Raw genomic sequence first — 19,067 nt, 5'->3', positions numbered from 1 at the left:
AGTCATTTTTGCCTTATCATCGTATGCTCAGTAACTCCCATGAAAACTTAAGAAACTCCCCCTGCTGCTTCCCCAAATGCCTATGCCTCAGCCCCAGGCTCAGTTACCCCTTTAATCCTGTGCAGAAGATCCAAGATCAAAGTTGGTGGGACATGGTTTCATTGCAGCTGTTCTCAGCACCATTCCTGGAATTTGGACAGTTTTCATTCCTCAGCCGTGGGACAGCCAGTTCTGACACTTCAGTGTCAGCTCTTGGGTTTGGCACAGAGTAGGAACTGGAGGCTGTCTCCTGAAAACTCCTGTGCTCTGTGGAAGCACCCTGGGGGGCTACATGGTTAAATGGTTCTTGCCCCATGGGTAGCAATATTTCAGTGCCAAAGGGAGCAATTCTTATGCAAGTGTGGGTCCTCTGAGATGGAAGGTGATTTGTAAATATCTGCTATATTTTCCCTACAAAAGGGGGAAGAGAACTGAAAACATCTAACATTTACTGGAAAAAAAACAACAACAAAAAACAACAACAAAAAAAAACAACAAAAAAAAAACCAAAAACAAGACCAGCCCTGTATTTAATCAAAACATTTTGTTTTGTTCCATTTGTAATCATTTCCATCCAATGAACAAATATTTTAGCAATGAAAATGACAGTTCCCTTCCATGGACAAAAACATAAGAATTCACGTCAACTGCCCTACAATGCCACAGTGAAGGTGACATATTTTTAATGATGTGTTGAAATTTTCTTTACTTCGATTCCAGTATTTCTTTACTAAAGGCATCAATTTAGGATTAACAATCCATTGTACTCAGTGCTGGAGGGTTTTGTTAGGGTGGTGCTGGGAAAACTAACCACTTGTGGGAAAGAAAGCTGAAGTAACACTTCATCTTACCCTGAAGTCCATGAGAACATGACTGAAAATGCCCACAGCATTTGATTGGTGCAGAACGCCAACCTGAATGTCTGCAGGAGTTATTTATGTTGCCAGCTATGCTGATACCATGCAGTTTTATTGGAAACACTACTTTTCAACTACTGAAAAGAAAGAAACAGGAAAAAAATCCCCATTCCTGTACGGGACTTGCTTACACTTGAAAAGCAATCACAACATTGGGGCAGTAAAGCATAGCTATCTCTGTTTTAGTTTACAGTAGTTTTTCATAGCTGCCAGAGGCTCTATGCACATTTTCTGTTATTATCACATGTCCCTAAAGTGTTAGGAACAGTTAATTGAGACTCCTACAACACCCGACTCCCCCCTAACTGTCCCTCTGCCTTCAATACCTGAGTTCTGTATTTTCACAGAAAAGAAAAAAAAAAAAAGAAATAACCACAGAGATACCCTCTGCAAAACTACTGGTGAAACAAGGCTTGGCATTTTCATACACTGGGATATCCCTCCTCTTTTCAGCCCCCAGCTCTAAAGCCAGCCATTTTCTCTCTCATATCAGCCAATTTCCAAGTGAAAAGGGAGATGTAACAAATGGGCATCATCTCATGCTTTTATTGATTCTTTACCCAAGACCATCACATGGGTTCCTGCACCATCTCAGTGTAAATACATCTTCCCAGTGCTCTCTGCAACTCACCCAACCACCCAAAGAGGCACATTTTTGTGCCCTCTAGCAACAGGTATCCAGCGGAGGAGTCCGCCTCTGCCAACTGTGGCTAATACTAATGTATGCAGACTCCTTGCCATGTTCTCCTCCAGCTCACAAGATCAGCACTCCAATCACACACATCTCTTTCATTGGCACATCATATTACCTAAGATCAAAATAGCTCAGTGAAATCCAGCTGCACTACAAACAGAGTTCATTGCCTTTTGTGGAGTGATGTGGCAGCGTCGGCACTCCTGGAAGAGCAAGAGTTTCTGCTGAAGCTGTGGGACAGACCCAGGTGCCTAACCAGCAATTCAGCAATTTGTACTGCCTCTCAGAAAAGTGTGGCATCTGGGGACCCCGCATTACATTGAGTTAGTAGTACATTCTGTAGCATCGCTGGTGTGTGTGGTGGTGGGAAAACACAACTGATCTGAGGAAAGGGAGGAGGATTTTGAAGAACCATAGGCTCTTTGAAGAGCCAGAGGCTTTCCAAACCACCTGGAACACCACCTGGGAAGAAATACTGCAAAGATCAGGAGGTCTGTTTGCTGGTTGTGTGGAGTAAAAACAGCTCTGCAATGTTCTGCTTTGCAGTTGGCAGCACCCCAAGGGAGGAGAAGTTACTCCCTTTTGTGAGGAGAAACTAAGGTGGCCACAGCACACTTAGTAGGGCAGATCTTCATCCAAATATCAGGATGAAATCACAACTTTTTTTCTGAGATATCCAGACCTGCTGGTACCAAAGTTCTCATTACTCATCAAGCTCCACCTCGTTCTCCCTTTGGGTACTGCTGACATTGTGAAATCTTTCCTCACCACAATTCTTTCCACTCAGTATTTTCTGTGCCAGCAGTGAAGACTGGTCAGGGAGGCCAGGAAATTTATAGACCATAATCCTTCTAGTTCTTACAGCTACATGTGTGATTGACTTGCATGAAAGTGAAAGTTAAAACCAAATAGTTGATCCAAAATATTTAGGATGTACACCAAAGCATCCCCTAAGAACTCAGGAGAATCACAGCCAGGTCCTAACTACAACTACCTAGCCTGTCATACATCCCTCTGTTTTGCTCCCTACGGCTTTAAGGATCTCTCTTTCCTCCTAGAGCTTTCTCAAAGTGTTTCTGAGCTTCAAAATCCTAATTTGATTTAAATCACTGTAAAATTCCAGTTGTTCAGATAGTGAGCTTATAGTGATGGTTATGTCCATGTCTCAGAACCATCTGATTGTTAGCTTGCATGCATGGGGGATAATAATTGAGTTACAGACTCACTTGTACAACTGAATCATGATAGATTTCCTCTAATTATCTTTTTTTCCTGAATTTTGAAGGTTGTGAACTATTGCAGGCAGGAATTTATACAGCCATAAAGGTTAAGGCCAGGATATATTAGCATATACATATAATTAACATAAAATCTATATTATATTACAATAATATTAAATTAAAATTATAATTAGTATATATAATTAATATAAAATCTATATTATATTAAAATAATATTAAATTAAAATTATATTAATATAATTAGTATACATATATAATCTGTACATTAGTCTGTAGAGTATACTGACCACCAAGAGAGGCCAGGGAGGCGCAGAGTTAAGGAATATTTCTATTACAAGTGAACAAACAAGTAATTCTACCTGTAAGTCTTACTGATAAGAATGTGCAGACGCTCGGGCTAATGCTGGTGCCAGAAATGTTACACCAGCTCTGACAGGGCCTTGGCCTCCGGCAGCACTGTGATGCTCAGCACAGTTCAGCCTGTTTCCCTGCTGCTGCAGTGTAACCACGTGCCATGCCCTGAGCTTTCCTGTGCCATGGCATCACGCTGCTCCACCTGTATGACTCAAGTAACATCAATGAAAGAGGTACCAAACCTCTCCTTAAAATACCCATTGCCCAAAGCAGCACAATGACAGCAACTCTAGCTTGAGTTACTGCAGATGTGAGAGCAACACAGGAAAAGTAAACAGCCTTGAAGACCTCTCTTCACAAAAAAGTGCCTGAGACACAGTCCCACAGACCTGTACTGCCTGCACAGGAACTTCCACAGCACCTTGTGTATGTCTACCATTTGGGCCACAACACCTGCAAACACAGAGACAATGGCAACACCACTTATTATTTCTGAGGTTGCTGGTGCCAGGGCAAGTGGCTGCTGGCAGCACACTGTCCTCTGCCTGCCGCTGGGGCCTTGCAGCATCCGTGAGAGGAACTGGGATGTTCTCAGTAGAGCAGCTCCTTGTTGACTCAGCTGGGAGCTGCCTGTAGGACAGGGGCACTGAGAGGTAGTAGAAAGGGGCACTCCTGGCCTCCTGCACTCTATCCTTTTCCCACATTGCTCCTTTCCCCTCCTTCACCCAGCCCTTCCTCAGCCTTATCACATCCCCGTTCCTCACACCACACTCCTCTCAGCCTACCCCAAAGCATGCAGCCCACACTGGCCCTGTCCCAGAGCTTCCAGGCCCCTTGCTCACACCTCTCACACAGGGAACAGGGTGTGGAAGCTCTACCCTCCCTCTCATCTCCCACAGCTCTGAAGACTGCCTACACTCTCTATCCATCTTTGCTATGCAAAGCACTACAAAACCCTCCCTGCTTCTTGATGCTATCTATTTACCATAATTTTGTTTCCATAAACTCCTTCATTTATCCCTCACCGAAGCACCCTTATCTTATCTTGCAAACCTGACTTGACACTAGACAGTTTGGTGTTTGTACGAAAAAGGATTCAGCTTTCACAACAGTTCAACGTCCACAAGCAGAGCTAGATCTTCAGAACTGCCTCAGCCTGCACTTTGGGGCAGTAAAATGAGCAGCCAACTCCTTCTAGAGGGCTCTTTGTGTGCTTGAAAACACAACTTTAAATATCCCCAAAACGCTTAGATGTGGAGCCTTTGTTGAAAAATCAGGCAGGTGCCTGCTGCAGCCAAGTGTACCTGAGGTCTGCTCTGCAGCCCTTTGCAGCACGCCCTTGTTTCCTGCTGCCTTCTGAGCCTGTACAAATATGGGATATCAGGACAAACGCAAGTCTGTCCCTCACTTACTTCTGATTTTGGCAGACCGGAATGTGACTGATGCAGTTTGCAATACTATATTGCATCTTTGCCAGTTTCTTTATACTAAGAGTAACTCTGGAGGAAGAAAACTGTGCTCTGGGACTGCAACTCACTGACATTCAAAGCTAGGTCACCTGGAGGTCAGTATTCACTCTCTTTTTTTTTCTCTTCTGTTAAGAGCACTGCCAACAACTCTTCGGAAGGCACCAAAGAAAGCAAGCTGTCCTTTTGCAAATACAAAAATACATATGCCAATTATTTGTACCTGGCATGGAAGCATACAAGTCTTACTAACTCCTCAGTTCAGTTGTATTGACTTTAAATGAAGGATTGTTGTGCAGTGACTGTTCTGTTGTACAACAATGTGGTGACATCAGTCCTCCATCCTTTGAGTTGTGGAGCACTGCAAGGTCATGAAGTGATGCATCACAAGTCTCCTGTTATTTCAGGATATGGAAATATCTCTCAAGAGCTGCATATAGACTAGGGATTCATCATGAGCCAACTTGGAAATTTCAGTCTGAACAGCAATCTTAAATTAGTAGCACAAGGAGGTCTGCAGTGGAATATCTGGCTGTCTCCGTTCATCCCACACTAAACAGGAATACAAAGAGAAGCAGAGTTTTATAAACAGAAGCACAGGTAGTACCGTTAAGATAAAAATCACAAAAGCCATGGTCCCAGATTCCCGAAAGTCCTTGATTACGTTTCATTTCTTTCACAGGGCTTAGTTCAGATCTGAACAGAAAAGATAGCTCTAGCATTCCCCATTTGGAGAAGAGCCCTGCTTTGGGGTTTGTTTGAAAAAAAATGAAAAAACAAACTTTCTGTTGTAGCTCTCGACAGCAGTGGTCACTCAGCAGATAAAAGGGTAGATGAAAAGCAGAGCAATGGACTGCCATGCTCAGGAGGCAGAGCAATGGACTGCCATGCTCAGGAGGCAGAGCACCTCAGCACTGGTACCAAACTTGAGTTCCTGTGCTCTTTCCACAGCATGACAGAGATGCCAGATGTGGGGCCACATAACAGCACACACCTGCTGCTTGCACACAGTCATGTACGCAGACCATGGCGTAAGGTCCACAGTCACGTTACTGACTTGATTTCACAAACAGTGGAGCCAGAGATATCCTCCGGGATGTCCAGAGGAAATACACACCCAAGAACTGGATATCAGGGCTGTACACAAACGAAAGAGCACTGATTTGGCTTCAGCAATAGATTTTTTAAATAGCAGGTTTGCAGAAGCAGACGCTATTTGCAAAATATGTCCTGGGGTTATCCAGACAGGTCCTTGGCTACCAAACACCATCCTCCCCTCAAGGACAGTTGTTTTCAATCTTTCTCCATCTGGGAAGCCCTGTAAAATTTTCCAGTGGAGATCATAGAATCATAGAATCCTAAGAGTTGGAAGGGACCTTTAAAGGTCATCTAGTCCAACTCCCCTTCAATGAATGGGGACAAGCACAGCTCGAACAGAAGAGATGAAGGCTTGCATAGCATATTCAAACCCACTCAAGGTTGGCCTGCTCTCGGCATTTACATCTGAATAGCCAGAGTAGCCAGGTCTGCAGAAGTAGCACTCACTGTTCCAGAGCCTACTTCTCATACCTTTTTCAGTGGAAGAGTCTGTGGGGCAACTCCATGCTCATGGGTCAGAAGCTCCATCACTTCCCTGAGCAGAGCCAAAGGCCTCATTCCAGGTTCACACACTGCAGATCAGCAGTGTCTGGCTCCCAGTTTTCTTTTGGGCAACAATGTATACCCCCTCCAAGTGGGAAACAGTCCATTCTGTAATCAGGCTGTGAAAGTGTAATTATGAGCACAATTAAGGTGAAATATAGCTCTATTGAAGTTGGTGGGAGTTTTATTATTAACCAAAGTTTCACCCTTGTGTTTTGGTTAGTTATCCAGCTCAAGGGGAAAAAGTCATTATTTAATCAAAATGGCATTTATACTGCAATGCCTCTGTCATATTCAAGCCTTCAGGACATGTTTACTTTAATCAGTTCTAATTAAATTGCTACATGAGAAAAAATATTTAGTTCTACTGAGGTGTGTACATGTATCCAAGGGAATGCAATGCAAATTGCCCAGGATCTCATGGATTTTACTGCTGTGTTTAGCAAGTCACACCTAACTCTTCTCTTGCACTCCACTGAAACAGATTGCTCTAAGTGAGAAGAAACACTTCCAAATGAAAACATTTAAAACAATGCAGCATTTACAACAAGGCCATGGCTTTGCTCCTGAGTTCTGCAGCAGTGGATGGATCTAGACTGAGCAAGTGGCTGGAGCAAGGCCCAGGCTGGCAGGGGTTAACATGTCACTGTCGAGGGAGCTGAGGGCCAATCTGGCCCAGCAGGCTATTTTTTGCACCATAAGGGCATTGCAGTAAAAAAAACTTCCTCTCTTCTGACCCTTTCACCTGGGCAGGCTGTACATGTGCAGGCCATTGCCAAGTTAGCAGGGACCCGTTTCACAGGAAGCTGGGGTCCTCAGGAAACTCCAGCCTGCAGGAACACAAGTGTCATGCGTTTCCACCTCAAACACCTCTTTTTTTTTTTTTTTTTTTGATCATTCACGTTCCCTCAACCCAGCCCTTGTGTGAGGGGCTGCTGTCTGAGGCAGCAGAGGCTGCAACAAGCTGTGCATGGCAAAGGCAGCTGAAACCTAAGGCCAAGAGCAGCCCCTGATGGCTTCCATGTGGGACAGGTCCCAGCAAATCCCAACAGCCGCGGGCAGGTCACCCCCTCCTCGCCCTTCCTCTGCTGATAGGGAACCCCTCTTCAGTGTCTCCTCCTTCTCAGCTTGTCACAAGGATCCAGCGTCTTGCTGCCAGCTACATCCAAACTTTTGTTGCACCAAAAGGAAAGGCAATGCATTCCATTGAGGAGCTTATGGCATTCCAAAGGGTCCCTTCGTGCCACCCCACAGTGCGCAAACCCAAGCAGCACACAGTTGAGCAACCTGTCCAGATCCAGCTTTTAACTAACAGGGTCAGGAAACGGTGGAAAATGAGCTCTGAGATACACATATGCTGAAAGGGCAACAGTTATCACATTGTGTCCTTCAGTGTGAAAACCGCTGCAACCCTGTTACTGGAATGTGTTTGTCTTCACATTAAACAACTCAGGCCAGGTGGCGAGGTCCTTCATACACACGAGAAATCCTTTTATTTGGGGGCTGCACACCTTTCAGAAGATGAGTCCTGAAACTACCTACAAAAATCCTGTTCTGCGAGACAAGCTGCAGCAGCAGGAGATGAAGTTATTTGCACAAGGGACTAGCCTAAAGCAAAACAGCAGAACAACACCTGTCCCAGTCAGGAGGGCTCTCCCCTGCAAAGCTGCACATGCTCGGGGCTCTGTTCTGATACTGCTTAATTTGGCTCTCGGGGAGTTTCTCAAAGCAGGGATCACACCTGACAGGCATCCTCCTTTGTGTCTACAGAGCCTCTCAAAGGACGCTAGTGTTTGCTTATAGTGGCAGAACTGGGGCTGATTTCCATCCCGTAGTACACTGCTTCTCTGCAGAAGAGAAGTGCTTCCTACCAGACTGAAGTCTCACAAAGCTGACCAGGGAGATAGGATGCAGCTGTATGCCCAGGGGAACCAGAGACACAGCAGCTTTCCACACATGGGGACTTGTCTGGGTGGAGAGTTTTCTTAAGGCTGAGGAAACTGATGCATCAATCAGAAATGAAGCTGATGCTGACTAAGAGGTTTTTCCTCTTCCCGTTACATCCCCTACAGCTCAAGAGGGAATTTCCTGCCTGGATGCAATCCGGAGAACCCATCCCACAACACGGATGAGTGGGAAGGAGTGAGTCCTGGCACAAGGCCTGCACCCATGCTGGCAGCATCCTTCCTCACCTGGCAGCACAGCCTCACATCTCAGAGCCAGCTGTCCCAGCAGCTGCTTCCATCTTAATTCAAATAGAGCCAATGACCTGTATTTTTTTCAACACATAAAATACATAGCTTAAATATATATATATATGAGAAAAAAAAAAAAAAAAAAAGGTAAAAAGAAAAAAAGATGCCAATAATCAAAAAACCATGTGTAGTTATGCTACTAAAACTTTCCAATGCAGACAAAAATAACCATGCACAACAGCCAACAACAGCTCGTCAGGGCCCTCCAGACAGTGAACACTGTCACATGTTGTGTCAACACAGGGCACTTCCAGTATTCATTATCAGTTGCACACATGCAAACACACCCTCTTGTAAGAACACCTAGAGCATTAAAATCTTGTGCTCATTTCCAGTAATTTTCATCCAAGATTTACCCTAGCCTAGGGCTGCAATACTTGGCTGGTGTGCACTCCAGGGGTTGTTCTATTCCTGTTCAAAAGCTCACAGTCACTGGATTCATTTATTTATTATATTTTGGTAACAGAGTCACTTCTGTTGGCCCCAAGCACTTGCTGAACACAAAGGGGTAAACCGAGCTTTGAAACAGACAGCTTAAAACTCTCTCCTTAGTAACGTGGTTTTCTGAGAACCTTTTGCTCACTGCCAGTGAGCGACAATTATCTGGTGAATAAAATACATAACTGCAGCTTCAAAATCACGAGACATTTCTGAAAATATTGGATATAATCTTCAGTGTCTCTCGGGTTTGGTCTAAACTGAAAGTGACTTAAAGCGATGTCTCCTGAAGAAGGCCTGGGCAGGAGAAGACTCACTGAGATGAAAAAGTAGTCTATATGCCTATGAAAAAGGGAAAGTCCTATGCAATAATTATTCTCGGCATTTAATCCTGCCACAATACTTTGAGTTGTGACTGCTTAGACAGCAGAACAGTAGTTTTTTGGTTTTTTTTTTTTTTTTGTTTTCTGTCTCCAAACTAGTTTACAAAAAACAAACAAACAAAAAAGCCCCTAGGTAGAATAGAAGTGTGCTCAGCAGCATATAAGGGAATGAAGCCCTTTGGCAAGCAGAAAGATTGTGCAAACTGGACCAGGGAAAGTCTATGGTATACGGGCAGTGAGGAGGACAAGGTAATGCTTTGCCTTCCAAATCCTTCTGGCTGCTAAGAGCGCTACTGCATATGTCCTAAGGCACCTGGGAGTTACCCTACCACTGCTGTAATAATTCAGCACACTGACACCATCTCTTCATCCTGGAAAACATATTACGTGAGTGGGTGCTGAACACCTACAATCATTTGAAACCTGGCACCATTTGCAACATGAGGCCAAAGAGTGGGAAACTTGCTCTAAATACCATAAAGGAAAAGGCACATTACCAGCTAGTGTAGCTATCAAGGCTATCTTTAGCCAAAGTTTAAATTCACTCATATCTCCTCAGTAGTAATACTCTGCCTTCACTCGTTTCTGTAAAACAGTCTCTGGCCTAGGAACACCTCATGGCAGGATGGAGGGGAGGCCATCACAAACAGTCTCTCCAGAAAGCCACTGGGGCTCAGGCCTTCCAGTCAATTTCACCCAAACATTCCACACCCACCCATAGCAGAGGGGCTCAGAGAGCAAAAACCCTACAGTGTCCAGGCTATAAAGGGGTCTTACAGCTTTTCCTTCTTGCCAGCCCTAAGCATAACCCTCTTTGGCACTGTCACAGAACCAGAAGCAGGCACTGAATGCTCACTGAGTGCCCAGAGTGCCATAAAGGCACTTAGGAGGAGGGATGCTCTTTGCCAGATGACAAGATCTTGGGAGCTATAAAATAACTAAATACAAGAGCCATGTGGTGGGGAAAAAGTGCCAGTTAACACTCTGCCTTCAAATTGCAGCTGGCACGAATCAGCAAACTTCAGTGACTGCTACAGCAAAGAGTCAGTTCTCTTCTTCCCAGTTGTGTTTGTTTCAGAAGCACAGTGGGAGGACTGCTGGGAGAGAAGAGCAAGGGGCAGCTGGATTGGATCTCCCCTGACAGCTCCTCTCCCGCTGCCTTCCTTACAGCAGGCACTTGTAGCAAGGCTGGTTTGATCTAGGGCCTGCGCGGAGCTGACCCAGCCCTAGATAGCACCACTGGCTCTCTGTGGGCTCCTTGAGGCTGCTGATCCCTTCCACAGCATCAGGCTGGTTTAACCGGTGGAGCAGCACATCTCCTCCTGACAGTGCTGGAGTCAGCAGAAGCTTGGATGGGAGCGTAATGCAGGGATGGGCGCTCTCAAAGCAGACAGAGACTCTGTAAAGGTTGTGGAGCTGTTGGCTGTGTGGAGATTGCACTGTCCAAATTTCGCCCAGGAGTAACTTCTTATGTGTGCACACAGAGTACAGGAACAGCATCTGGTGCGTGCAGCCGTACTCAGGGTGTGGAATAGCACTGCATGCTCAGCCTGAGCACTCGAAGTGCACTGCTGCAGTGGGGTGGCATCACCAACCTGTCTGTGGGAAAAGGAGCTGGGAACAGCCCTGCCACATCCCCTCAGCCCACATTGGCAGAGGTATTCACTGTGAATACAAAACCTGGGATTTAAGTGGGGGAAAGGGAAAAGGAAGAAAAGAGAAAAGGAGGGAGGAAAAGGAGAAGAAAAAAAAAAAGAGAGAGAAAAAGGTAAAAGGAAAAAATAAATAAAAAGGAAAAGAAATTAAAAAAAATGAAAGGTTTAAAAATGGAAGATAAAAAGAAGGAAAAAGAAAAGAACAGAAAATGAAAAAGAAAGGAAAAATGAAAAGAAAGGAAAAGACCCACTCTGCTCTCTTCCCCACCCAAAGCATTCCAGCCTTTCCTTTCCTGCCACTTGAGAGGGGGGTTGTTTATTGACATTATGCAAGTGCTGAAATATTTTTCTTTTTCTGCTCTCCCGTCTTTTTTTTTTTTTTTTTTTTTAAAAAAAAAGTTCTTCCCCCTCCCTCCTCTGGGGGTTGCGAAGGTAGTTCAAACCCCTCCAGCCATCTCGGCTTATCAGTCGAGGGAGATGCATTCCTCAGGGCTGCTCCCTTTATAAGCCGCCGCCGGCCGCCCGCGCGCCGCTCCGCAGCCCGCGCAGTTCCGCGCCCTGCCATGCCCTAACCTGGCCCAAAGGACGCGCGGCAGCGCTGGGAGAGCCCGGCGGCGATGCCCCCCCGGCGCTGAGTCGCGCTGCCGCCGGGATGTTCGCCTGGCACCGGAGCTTTCCCCTGGGAGCGCCCTGGAAGAGAGGTGAGCCCGGCCGCCCCGCGGCACACCCCTGGCCCCGCTCCTCCTTCCCTAAGGGTACTTAGGGCTGCCCGGCCCGGCCCGCCCCGCTCCCGGCCCGATGCTGCGCTCGCTGTTCTCCGGCTGCCTCTGTCCCCACGCAGGTAAGGCGGCAGCGAGCAGCCCGGGCTGCGGAACCCGCTTCGCTGCCCCTCTGAAAGAGGCTCGGCTCGTAAGCGCGGATGGGCTCGGGAGGGAGCGGGAGAGACGGGAGAGCCCTGACTCGAGCGGGCTGCGGGGCCACGGGGGCAAACCGCTCACGGTGAAAGAGGGGATTAGCATCTGTAGAGGCTGTGCGCGCTTTTATCTCCGCGGGCATTGTTGTGGCTTTGCACGGACGTGAGGCAGAGCAGGTCTGCGTGCCTGCCGCCGTGCCGGCGATGGGCACCTCCTCGCTGTCGGGGCTGGCGCATCCCCATCCAACGCGGATTATCGCGGCTCTGAGAGGTTTTGCTCGTTCCCTTCTGCTCAGTATAGACGAGGTGAGGCTGGCAGAGAGGCTGTAAGCTGGTATGCTCTTAGTCTGCTTGTTTCAGGCACGCGTGGTTGGGTACGTTATATCCCTGCAGCAATTCAGCAGGCTTTGAGACTGCGAGCCCAGGCAGCGGTATCCTCTTTGCACCTCAGGGTGCCCCTCAGCTGGAAGCACGGTCTGTGACTTTCATCTACTCTAACATCACTGCACGGGTTCCATTTGCTTGGCACAGAGGTGGCTGCAAACACTCTTCCAGAATTTAAGCGTATTGTGCTGCACAACAGCAGGATGGCAAAGGCGTGTGAGATGCTGCACTGGAGTGATTCTGCTTCCAGGGGTCTTCACCTCCCACCTGCACACTAAGCCGTGGGGCCAGTAGGCATCACCTCGATGCAAAGGGCTGGCTTTAGCAGCAAGCTAATCAGTGCTGCTGCTGGAGCACACCAGCATCACCACAAGATGAGAACGCTTGAAAACAAACATTTTTACAAAATAGTAGAGACTGCTTTTTTTCCTCCTCTATGCATTATTTGGCCACAAACTTGTTTCCTCAAAGCAGTACAGAGCTAAGTCTATAGGTGAAGGTCCTGATGGTGCCAACAGACTTACCACACAGGGCACAGAAGAATTAAAAGAGGCTCAGCTAGGAACAGTGAGGGCACTTGCTAGTCACATCATCTGAAAAGAAGCATCAAGTATGACTTGCATCCTGGTTTGGGCCCCAGCTCCATGCAGAAGGAGCCAAGAATTTGCTGTTCCTTGCAAGCTCTGTAGCAGGGACTATGAAGTTGCATTCCAAATACAGTTCCCAAGGCAGAATACAAACTAAACAATGATTTTAGAGATGCTGCTCAGTAGCAGAGGTATAGGCTGGATCTGACTCCCTTTTTTGAAAAACTGTTGTAACAGGTGGAAGAACCTCATATCAGCAAGTTCAGTCCAATGCAGTTGCAGAAGTCTGCACATCTCCTCATCATCATTTCAGGGGAGGTTCAAGAAGGAGATTAAGAAAGATTTCTTCTCAGAAGTAGCAGTGTACTGGCACAGGCTGCCCAGAGAGGTGGTGGAGTCACAGCCCGTGGAGGTGTTCAAGAAACGTGGAGGTGTTGCACTGAGGGACATGGTTAGTGGGCATGGTCAAGGTGGGTTGATGATTGGACTAGATGAACTTAGTGGTCTTTCCCAACTTTAATGAGTCTACGATCTCTAGCCCCAAGGAGAGCAATAAAATAAGGAGTCCTCGCCATCCACATTGTCCCTATGTAAGATTTCTGATGTACTCTTCAGTGCATTTATGCTTGTCTGCCGCTTCATTGTTTGAGTTGAAGCAGCTCTCCAAGGTTTTGTCTGGGGACAGAAATGACTGCCCAGGAAGAACAGGTTAATAGCCCCAGCAACCTTTCTGACATAATTCACGAGTTCTTTTGACTTTAGCAGAAGCATCGGGGTCTTAATGGCTTCAGTCCATAGAGCTATTGAACAACTGTTTATCCAAGCTTATTATAGGCAATAAAACCTGAATTACTGCATACCTGTCATCCCTGGGGGGCAAGTTCCATCCCTGCAAAGGGCCTCCTGTCTCCCTGCACATTTCTAGCTGAATATACCTTATGACATGAGGTAGCCTGCAAATCAGATGAGCAAGGGAAGTAGCTTCTAGATTAAGCAGTTTTGCCCAGGTGTTTTCATTTTCTGCTCAGACACATTAGCATGCTGCATGTTAGATAACCAGTTTGATTGCTGTTATACTCAGCTGTTCATGAAATACAAAGTTAAAAAATAATTACACAAAATGTTGCTGTAAAGGATTCTGGCCTGCGCTCCCTCCATTGCACTCCCACATGAAGGGACACAGGACATATTGGTGGTTGTCACAGCTCTAAGGATGCAAAAGTCAGTGATGAGGGGGTGATGCTCTTTAGCTGGTGCTGTGAGTAAGGTCAGGTGCCAGCCCCTACAAGCACCCAATGAACCAGGTGGTCTACGGGGACCTGCCGTGCCGCAGGACTTTCTGCCAAAGGTCACTCAGTTATCAGACCTGTCGCTCTGTTTCAAAAAAAAAAACTTCACTGGTCACTCGGAATGAATAGAAGCAAGCAATAGAAGTGTCAAGTGGCCTCTCTACTTGGGTAAACTAAAGAGGAAATGGTTTTCCATCTATATCCATCAGTAAACACTCCATCTCCCTCTCATTGCACCTCAAATGCCTGAAAACAATTATAATTATCTCCTTCCCTACTAAAACATACATATTGAAGTGCTGATGCCTCCTCAGAGTCCTTGAACTCTTATCTTTCTCTCAGCATTTATTCTATATGGAATTATCATTACCTGCTGCAGCTCTGGGGTTATCCATAACCTTTTAGGTCATACAAGATTACCAAACCACCATCCAGAGGAATTATCACATTGTATTAGCAAACTACAATCCAGAGGGACTTCAGACAAAAATGACAGCGAGACCGGGGAGCACTGTGGATCAATCCAAGAACTTTCTGTTCAATGACTGTCCAAGACCTCAGCTTTGTTATGCTTTTTCCTTTGCATCCAGCATTTCAAATGAATCAGCTGTATATATACATACATGCATTTAAGTTCTCTAATGAATATAAATGCAAACTCTAAGAAATAGGTCTATCACGCAAACATCCAGTTACCACATGGGAATGCATTCCTCTGCAAATATGAGTTTTTCCTCTCACAATCCCTCCCTTCCCCACTCCCCCTCTACTCCTTCCCAAAAAAAAGCTGCCCTTGCAGGTGGAGGCTGTAACTGGTACGCTGAGACCCAAAGACCTCCATAAGCTTCCCCAGAATTTCTCATGCTCAGAATTGTCTTAACTGCATAGGAAACCACAGGGGGCTCATCTGTGCGACAGCCCTCTGTACCCATGACACTGTGCAAAGTACAGGACAACCACTGCCCAGCTACAAAAGTAATAGCCCCTGTGCACCCTGCAGCAGGGCCAGCACTGAGAAGTAGGTGACAACCCAACCTAACCCCTAGAACACATGGTGGAAGAGTCAGCAGCAAAAAATGCCTATTGTTTCAGAAAGGAAGTGACCCTTTTCTCTTAAATGCCGGGAAATTGAGACCTCATCATCGGCAAGGAAAAAAATGTCTTTGCAGTGAAAGGGAAATGCCACCTGAGCTGTGCAGCCAGCAGTGTTAGGGAACACAGAGGCAACAGAACTAGAGGGAGGTTTTTTTTTTTTTTTTTTTTTTTTTTTTTTTTTTTTTTTTTTGTAAAGGAAGGAAGGAAAATGAGGGAATGCAAGGGCTGAGTGGGAGAGGCAGCCTTTTGCTTCTAGGTCATGAGAGTGACTGCAGCTCACTAGTCACTGCTGCCTTGTGACTCTTTACAAGTCTGTATAGGGTGATCACTTTTTACTGTACTTGGAGACCCAACTCCATCACAGAACTGAACCTTTGGCACAGTTGGAGCCAGAGATGGGTCACCAAGCAAGCTGCACAGTTCCAAAAAACCTTTCTATGGGGTTTCACAGGCACATCTTTGTCCTGTGCTCAGGGCACAGTGGCGCGATTTGACTTCAGCCTCTCTTGGAAGGGTGGCTGTGCAAAATTCTTGATGTTCCAATAACCCAAGCCACTGATGATGCTCTCTATTTCCTATGCTCTGTTCCTGTGGCACACTACAGCTGGGGACTACCAGCCTTCTGGGCACAAGTCCAGAAAGTGCCAAGGGTCACGTAGTAGGAACAGGCACCTGAGCATCTCAGGACTGCTCACCTCATGCTTCTGCCTGGGATTGCCACCCCAATAACCCTGCTAGCACCACATGGAGCAGACAGGTTCACTGTGTACGTGAATCTTGCAGCACTTCTGGGGCCAAACAGAGGGCTCTGGTGGCTCTCACGCTGCTATCACTTACAACACAATGGCCAATTGAGATAAAGAAAGCTTGGCTCCGGCTAGATCAGTCACTGTGAACATTTAAAACCGATTTTCCCCTTGCCAAGCAATCCACAAATCAGAATGAACGTTTTGAGAAGATGGATGGGCACAGACCATAAGGGAGGAGAGCAGCACAGGGCAACACCATAATCAAGTAGTTCATTTGCATGACACCAGCTCCTCAGGAAGCTCCATGCTGCCACTGGCAGCACTCTAATGTCTCTTCCACCTCCAGTCCTTTTATTAACCAGATAACGCTGTGATGCAATACTCGAGTCAGTACATCAGAGACCAATACACAGATCATAAGAGAAAAGACGTGACCTGGACTTCAAATGCTTTGGAGTATGGGGATTTAAATAAAGTCTGTTTAGTAGAAGGGTGGGGGCTTTTGCAGGAGTTCAGTCTGGGCAGGGCTGGGATTGCCCTTGTTTTGGATTATTGTGCAAGTGTTTCTCTTGCACAGAACTTACTTGGGTTAAAGAAAATGCTTGAAAGCACTTCCATGCTTACACACTCATCCTCCTTCCTTAGGTCAGAATTGTCTGTATTAATGTACTAGGCTGTGCCCTGGCAGCTGCTGGTTATTATGAAACAGGAAAAATGCACTTGGACTTAAACTTCCAAGGAAAGGAAAACCTCAGAACAGCAGCAGATGTGAGGATTTAAACTTCTCTGCCAGGCTTTGCTATCTGCCAGAGGAGTATCCTAGAAAGCAGTTTGGAAATATAGAAAAATAACATTCAAAGGATTCAGCTGAGATACACCGGTTCCTTTCTCTCCCTACCAATTACCTGCAAATATCAGGTAGTGTCACCTCCTCATTAGGTGGGAAGCAGCCTTATCCTCCAGCTCTTCCATTGCAGGAAACCCAGCAACTTGCCCAAGGTTATACTTCATCAGTCACTGTCAGCTACTGGCTTACATTACAACCCAGGGAATCCTGTTTATCTCTGGTGCAATTACAGAGCCATATAACCCCTCGAGAGGGCTACTAAGAAAACAGCACAAGTTCACCCAAGACAACATTTGACCTGGGTGCTGCTTTGGCAATGTTGCCAAAGGTGCTGCAGGAAGCCATATCATTTCTAAGCACACACGCAGCTCTATTCCCCATAGCGTTACCACACCAGCACCTCAGCCACGTGTCTGAAAGCAGCATCTGCTGGTACCTTACACACACCACTTCTGGGTGTGTGGAAAACCAACCCAGGGCAAGGGAAACAAAACAAAAAGAAGCCTTGGCTGTTCTCCCAGAGAGCAGTCAGCATCAAACCTGGCCGGCCTCCAGCACAAGTAAATTCATCTTACCAGCCTTAATGCTGCCCTTCTGTTCTCTGAAGTGCTTCACACCTTCTTTCAAAGCGCTGCACAGCTCTGTAACTCTAGCCCTGCAGCACGCTCCACCAGCACCCAACAGGAGGCCACCTTCCCAGCTTTGTATTGTTTGTTGATTGCTATTGTATAAATACTTACACTTACAATCTAGACCCCTCAGCTCAAAGCACCTGACACAACCTTACTAAGGCCCTTGCTAATGGGTTAATTTATAGCAACTGAAGGCCTGGTTTTTTTTTTTCAGTTGCACAGGTGAACATTAATTACACCCTTCTGGTGTTTATTGGCAAGGCATTTGAAAGAGCTGAATATTTCTGTATGCTTCTTTCAGGATCTGTAGCAGAAAAAAATCTACGTTTTGGGAGGTCCATGGTGTAGACTCTGTAACTCATTTATATAAAGGAGACTATTCCTTAAGAGAGGTGAAGCAAGAACTTGAGTTTCAGGTTGCTGCCTTAATCATGGATGATGTCTTTGCTGTTGCACAGTTGACCTCACTGACCACAGGAAAGTATCACTGAATGAATGAGGATCGACTGCTTAGATGTCTTGCAGAATCCAGCCATCCTTTGCATCCATTCTGAGCACATGGTGCAAGATAACATTTTGCATCATTATCATAAGGGGCTGGGAGCATAACTCAGCAATGTTCTAACACTGTGGTTACTGGGACCTGTCAGTGCCAGGACCGACAGTTTGCAACCTACACCAGATAAACAAGAAACCGTGGTGAAACTGGTTCGTATTACACGGGCTACAGGATGGGAAAAGCAAGGCACCGTGTTGTCTGCAGAACTTTCTCAGCTCTGGAGCTGCTGGTTCTGAGGGGACCTTCTCATTGAGTGTCAGGAGTTTAATTTCTTTTTAGTTCCTTTATGCCCTCATCAAACTTTGTGGTACCGCATGGTAGTCATAGATGATACCGATTATAGCATCTAACATCTTCTGTAAGCAGCAAGACCTCATGTTAATATGCTGCTTCCTGGTATCAGACAAAGAAATATTTGTGCAGGCCACAGTGAACCGGTTAAGCAAGGAAAAAAAAGGCAGATTGAAAGACAGTGAGAGGATCTCCAATCAAATGAAAGCATGGCATGATTAGTAAGTGAAGGCAGTCAGCGTCTCTGGGAATGGTCTGTTACTGCATACAGTGATTCCTGGCAGGAATGACAGCTTCATTATTTCTTCTTAAAAAGAAAACACTGCACAGCAAATGCTTTACTCCTGACTCTTAGTGAATGTTGTGCCACAAGGGGCGATGATGGCATCCGAAGGGCCTGCAAGCCTTTTATTTTTCAAGCAAATTCTGCACCCTGCCTCTGGCTGCAGAGAGGTGCTGGCAGCTGAGCAAGCAGTTGCTTTTCACTCTGAAGCAGGAACGGCTCAACTCCAGCACCTCCCTCCAGGACCTGGCACCAAGGTCCTCCTTACTGCTGTTGTTTTTGCTCACTCCTTGTCCTCAGCTCAGGGTCCACTATGCTCATCCCAAAAGGAGGTGCCCTGTTACCCAGCCCAGTG

At 46.3% G+C, this 19,067-nt stretch overlaps 1 protein-coding gene across 6 annotated transcripts in view; it reads left to right on the top strand.

Moving 5' to 3' along the window:
• The first annotated feature begins 11,469 nt into the window (after window positions 1–11,469).
• The window catches only part of LOC128077568 (uncharacterized), a 29,432-nt gene continuing 21,834 nt past the window's right edge, over window positions 11,470–19,067 (top strand). For 3 of the 6 annotated variants that reach the window (XM_052676979.1, XM_052676980.1, XM_052676976.1), the window contains exon 1: window positions 11,549–11,784. In XM_052676979.1, coding sequence (XP_052532939.1) covers window positions 11,736–11,784 — 49 coding nt within the window. In that variant the 5' untranslated portion in view covers window positions 11,549–11,735. Of the gene's footprint in view, window positions 11,785–11,804; window positions 11,925–19,067 lie in introns of those variants that run through there. The other 3 variants (XM_052676982.1, XM_052676978.1, XM_052676981.1) reach the window with 3 other exon arrangements.

This window comes from Tympanuchus pallidicinctus, unplaced genomic scaffold (assembly GCF_026119805.1).
Source record: "Tympanuchus pallidicinctus isolate F22 unplaced genomic scaffold, pur_lepc_1.0 scaffold16, whole genome shotgun sequence".
NCBI lineage: Eukaryota > Metazoa > Chordata > Aves > Galliformes > Phasianidae > Tympanuchus > Tympanuchus pallidicinctus.
This window is presented reverse-complemented; position numbering and strand designations above follow the sequence as displayed.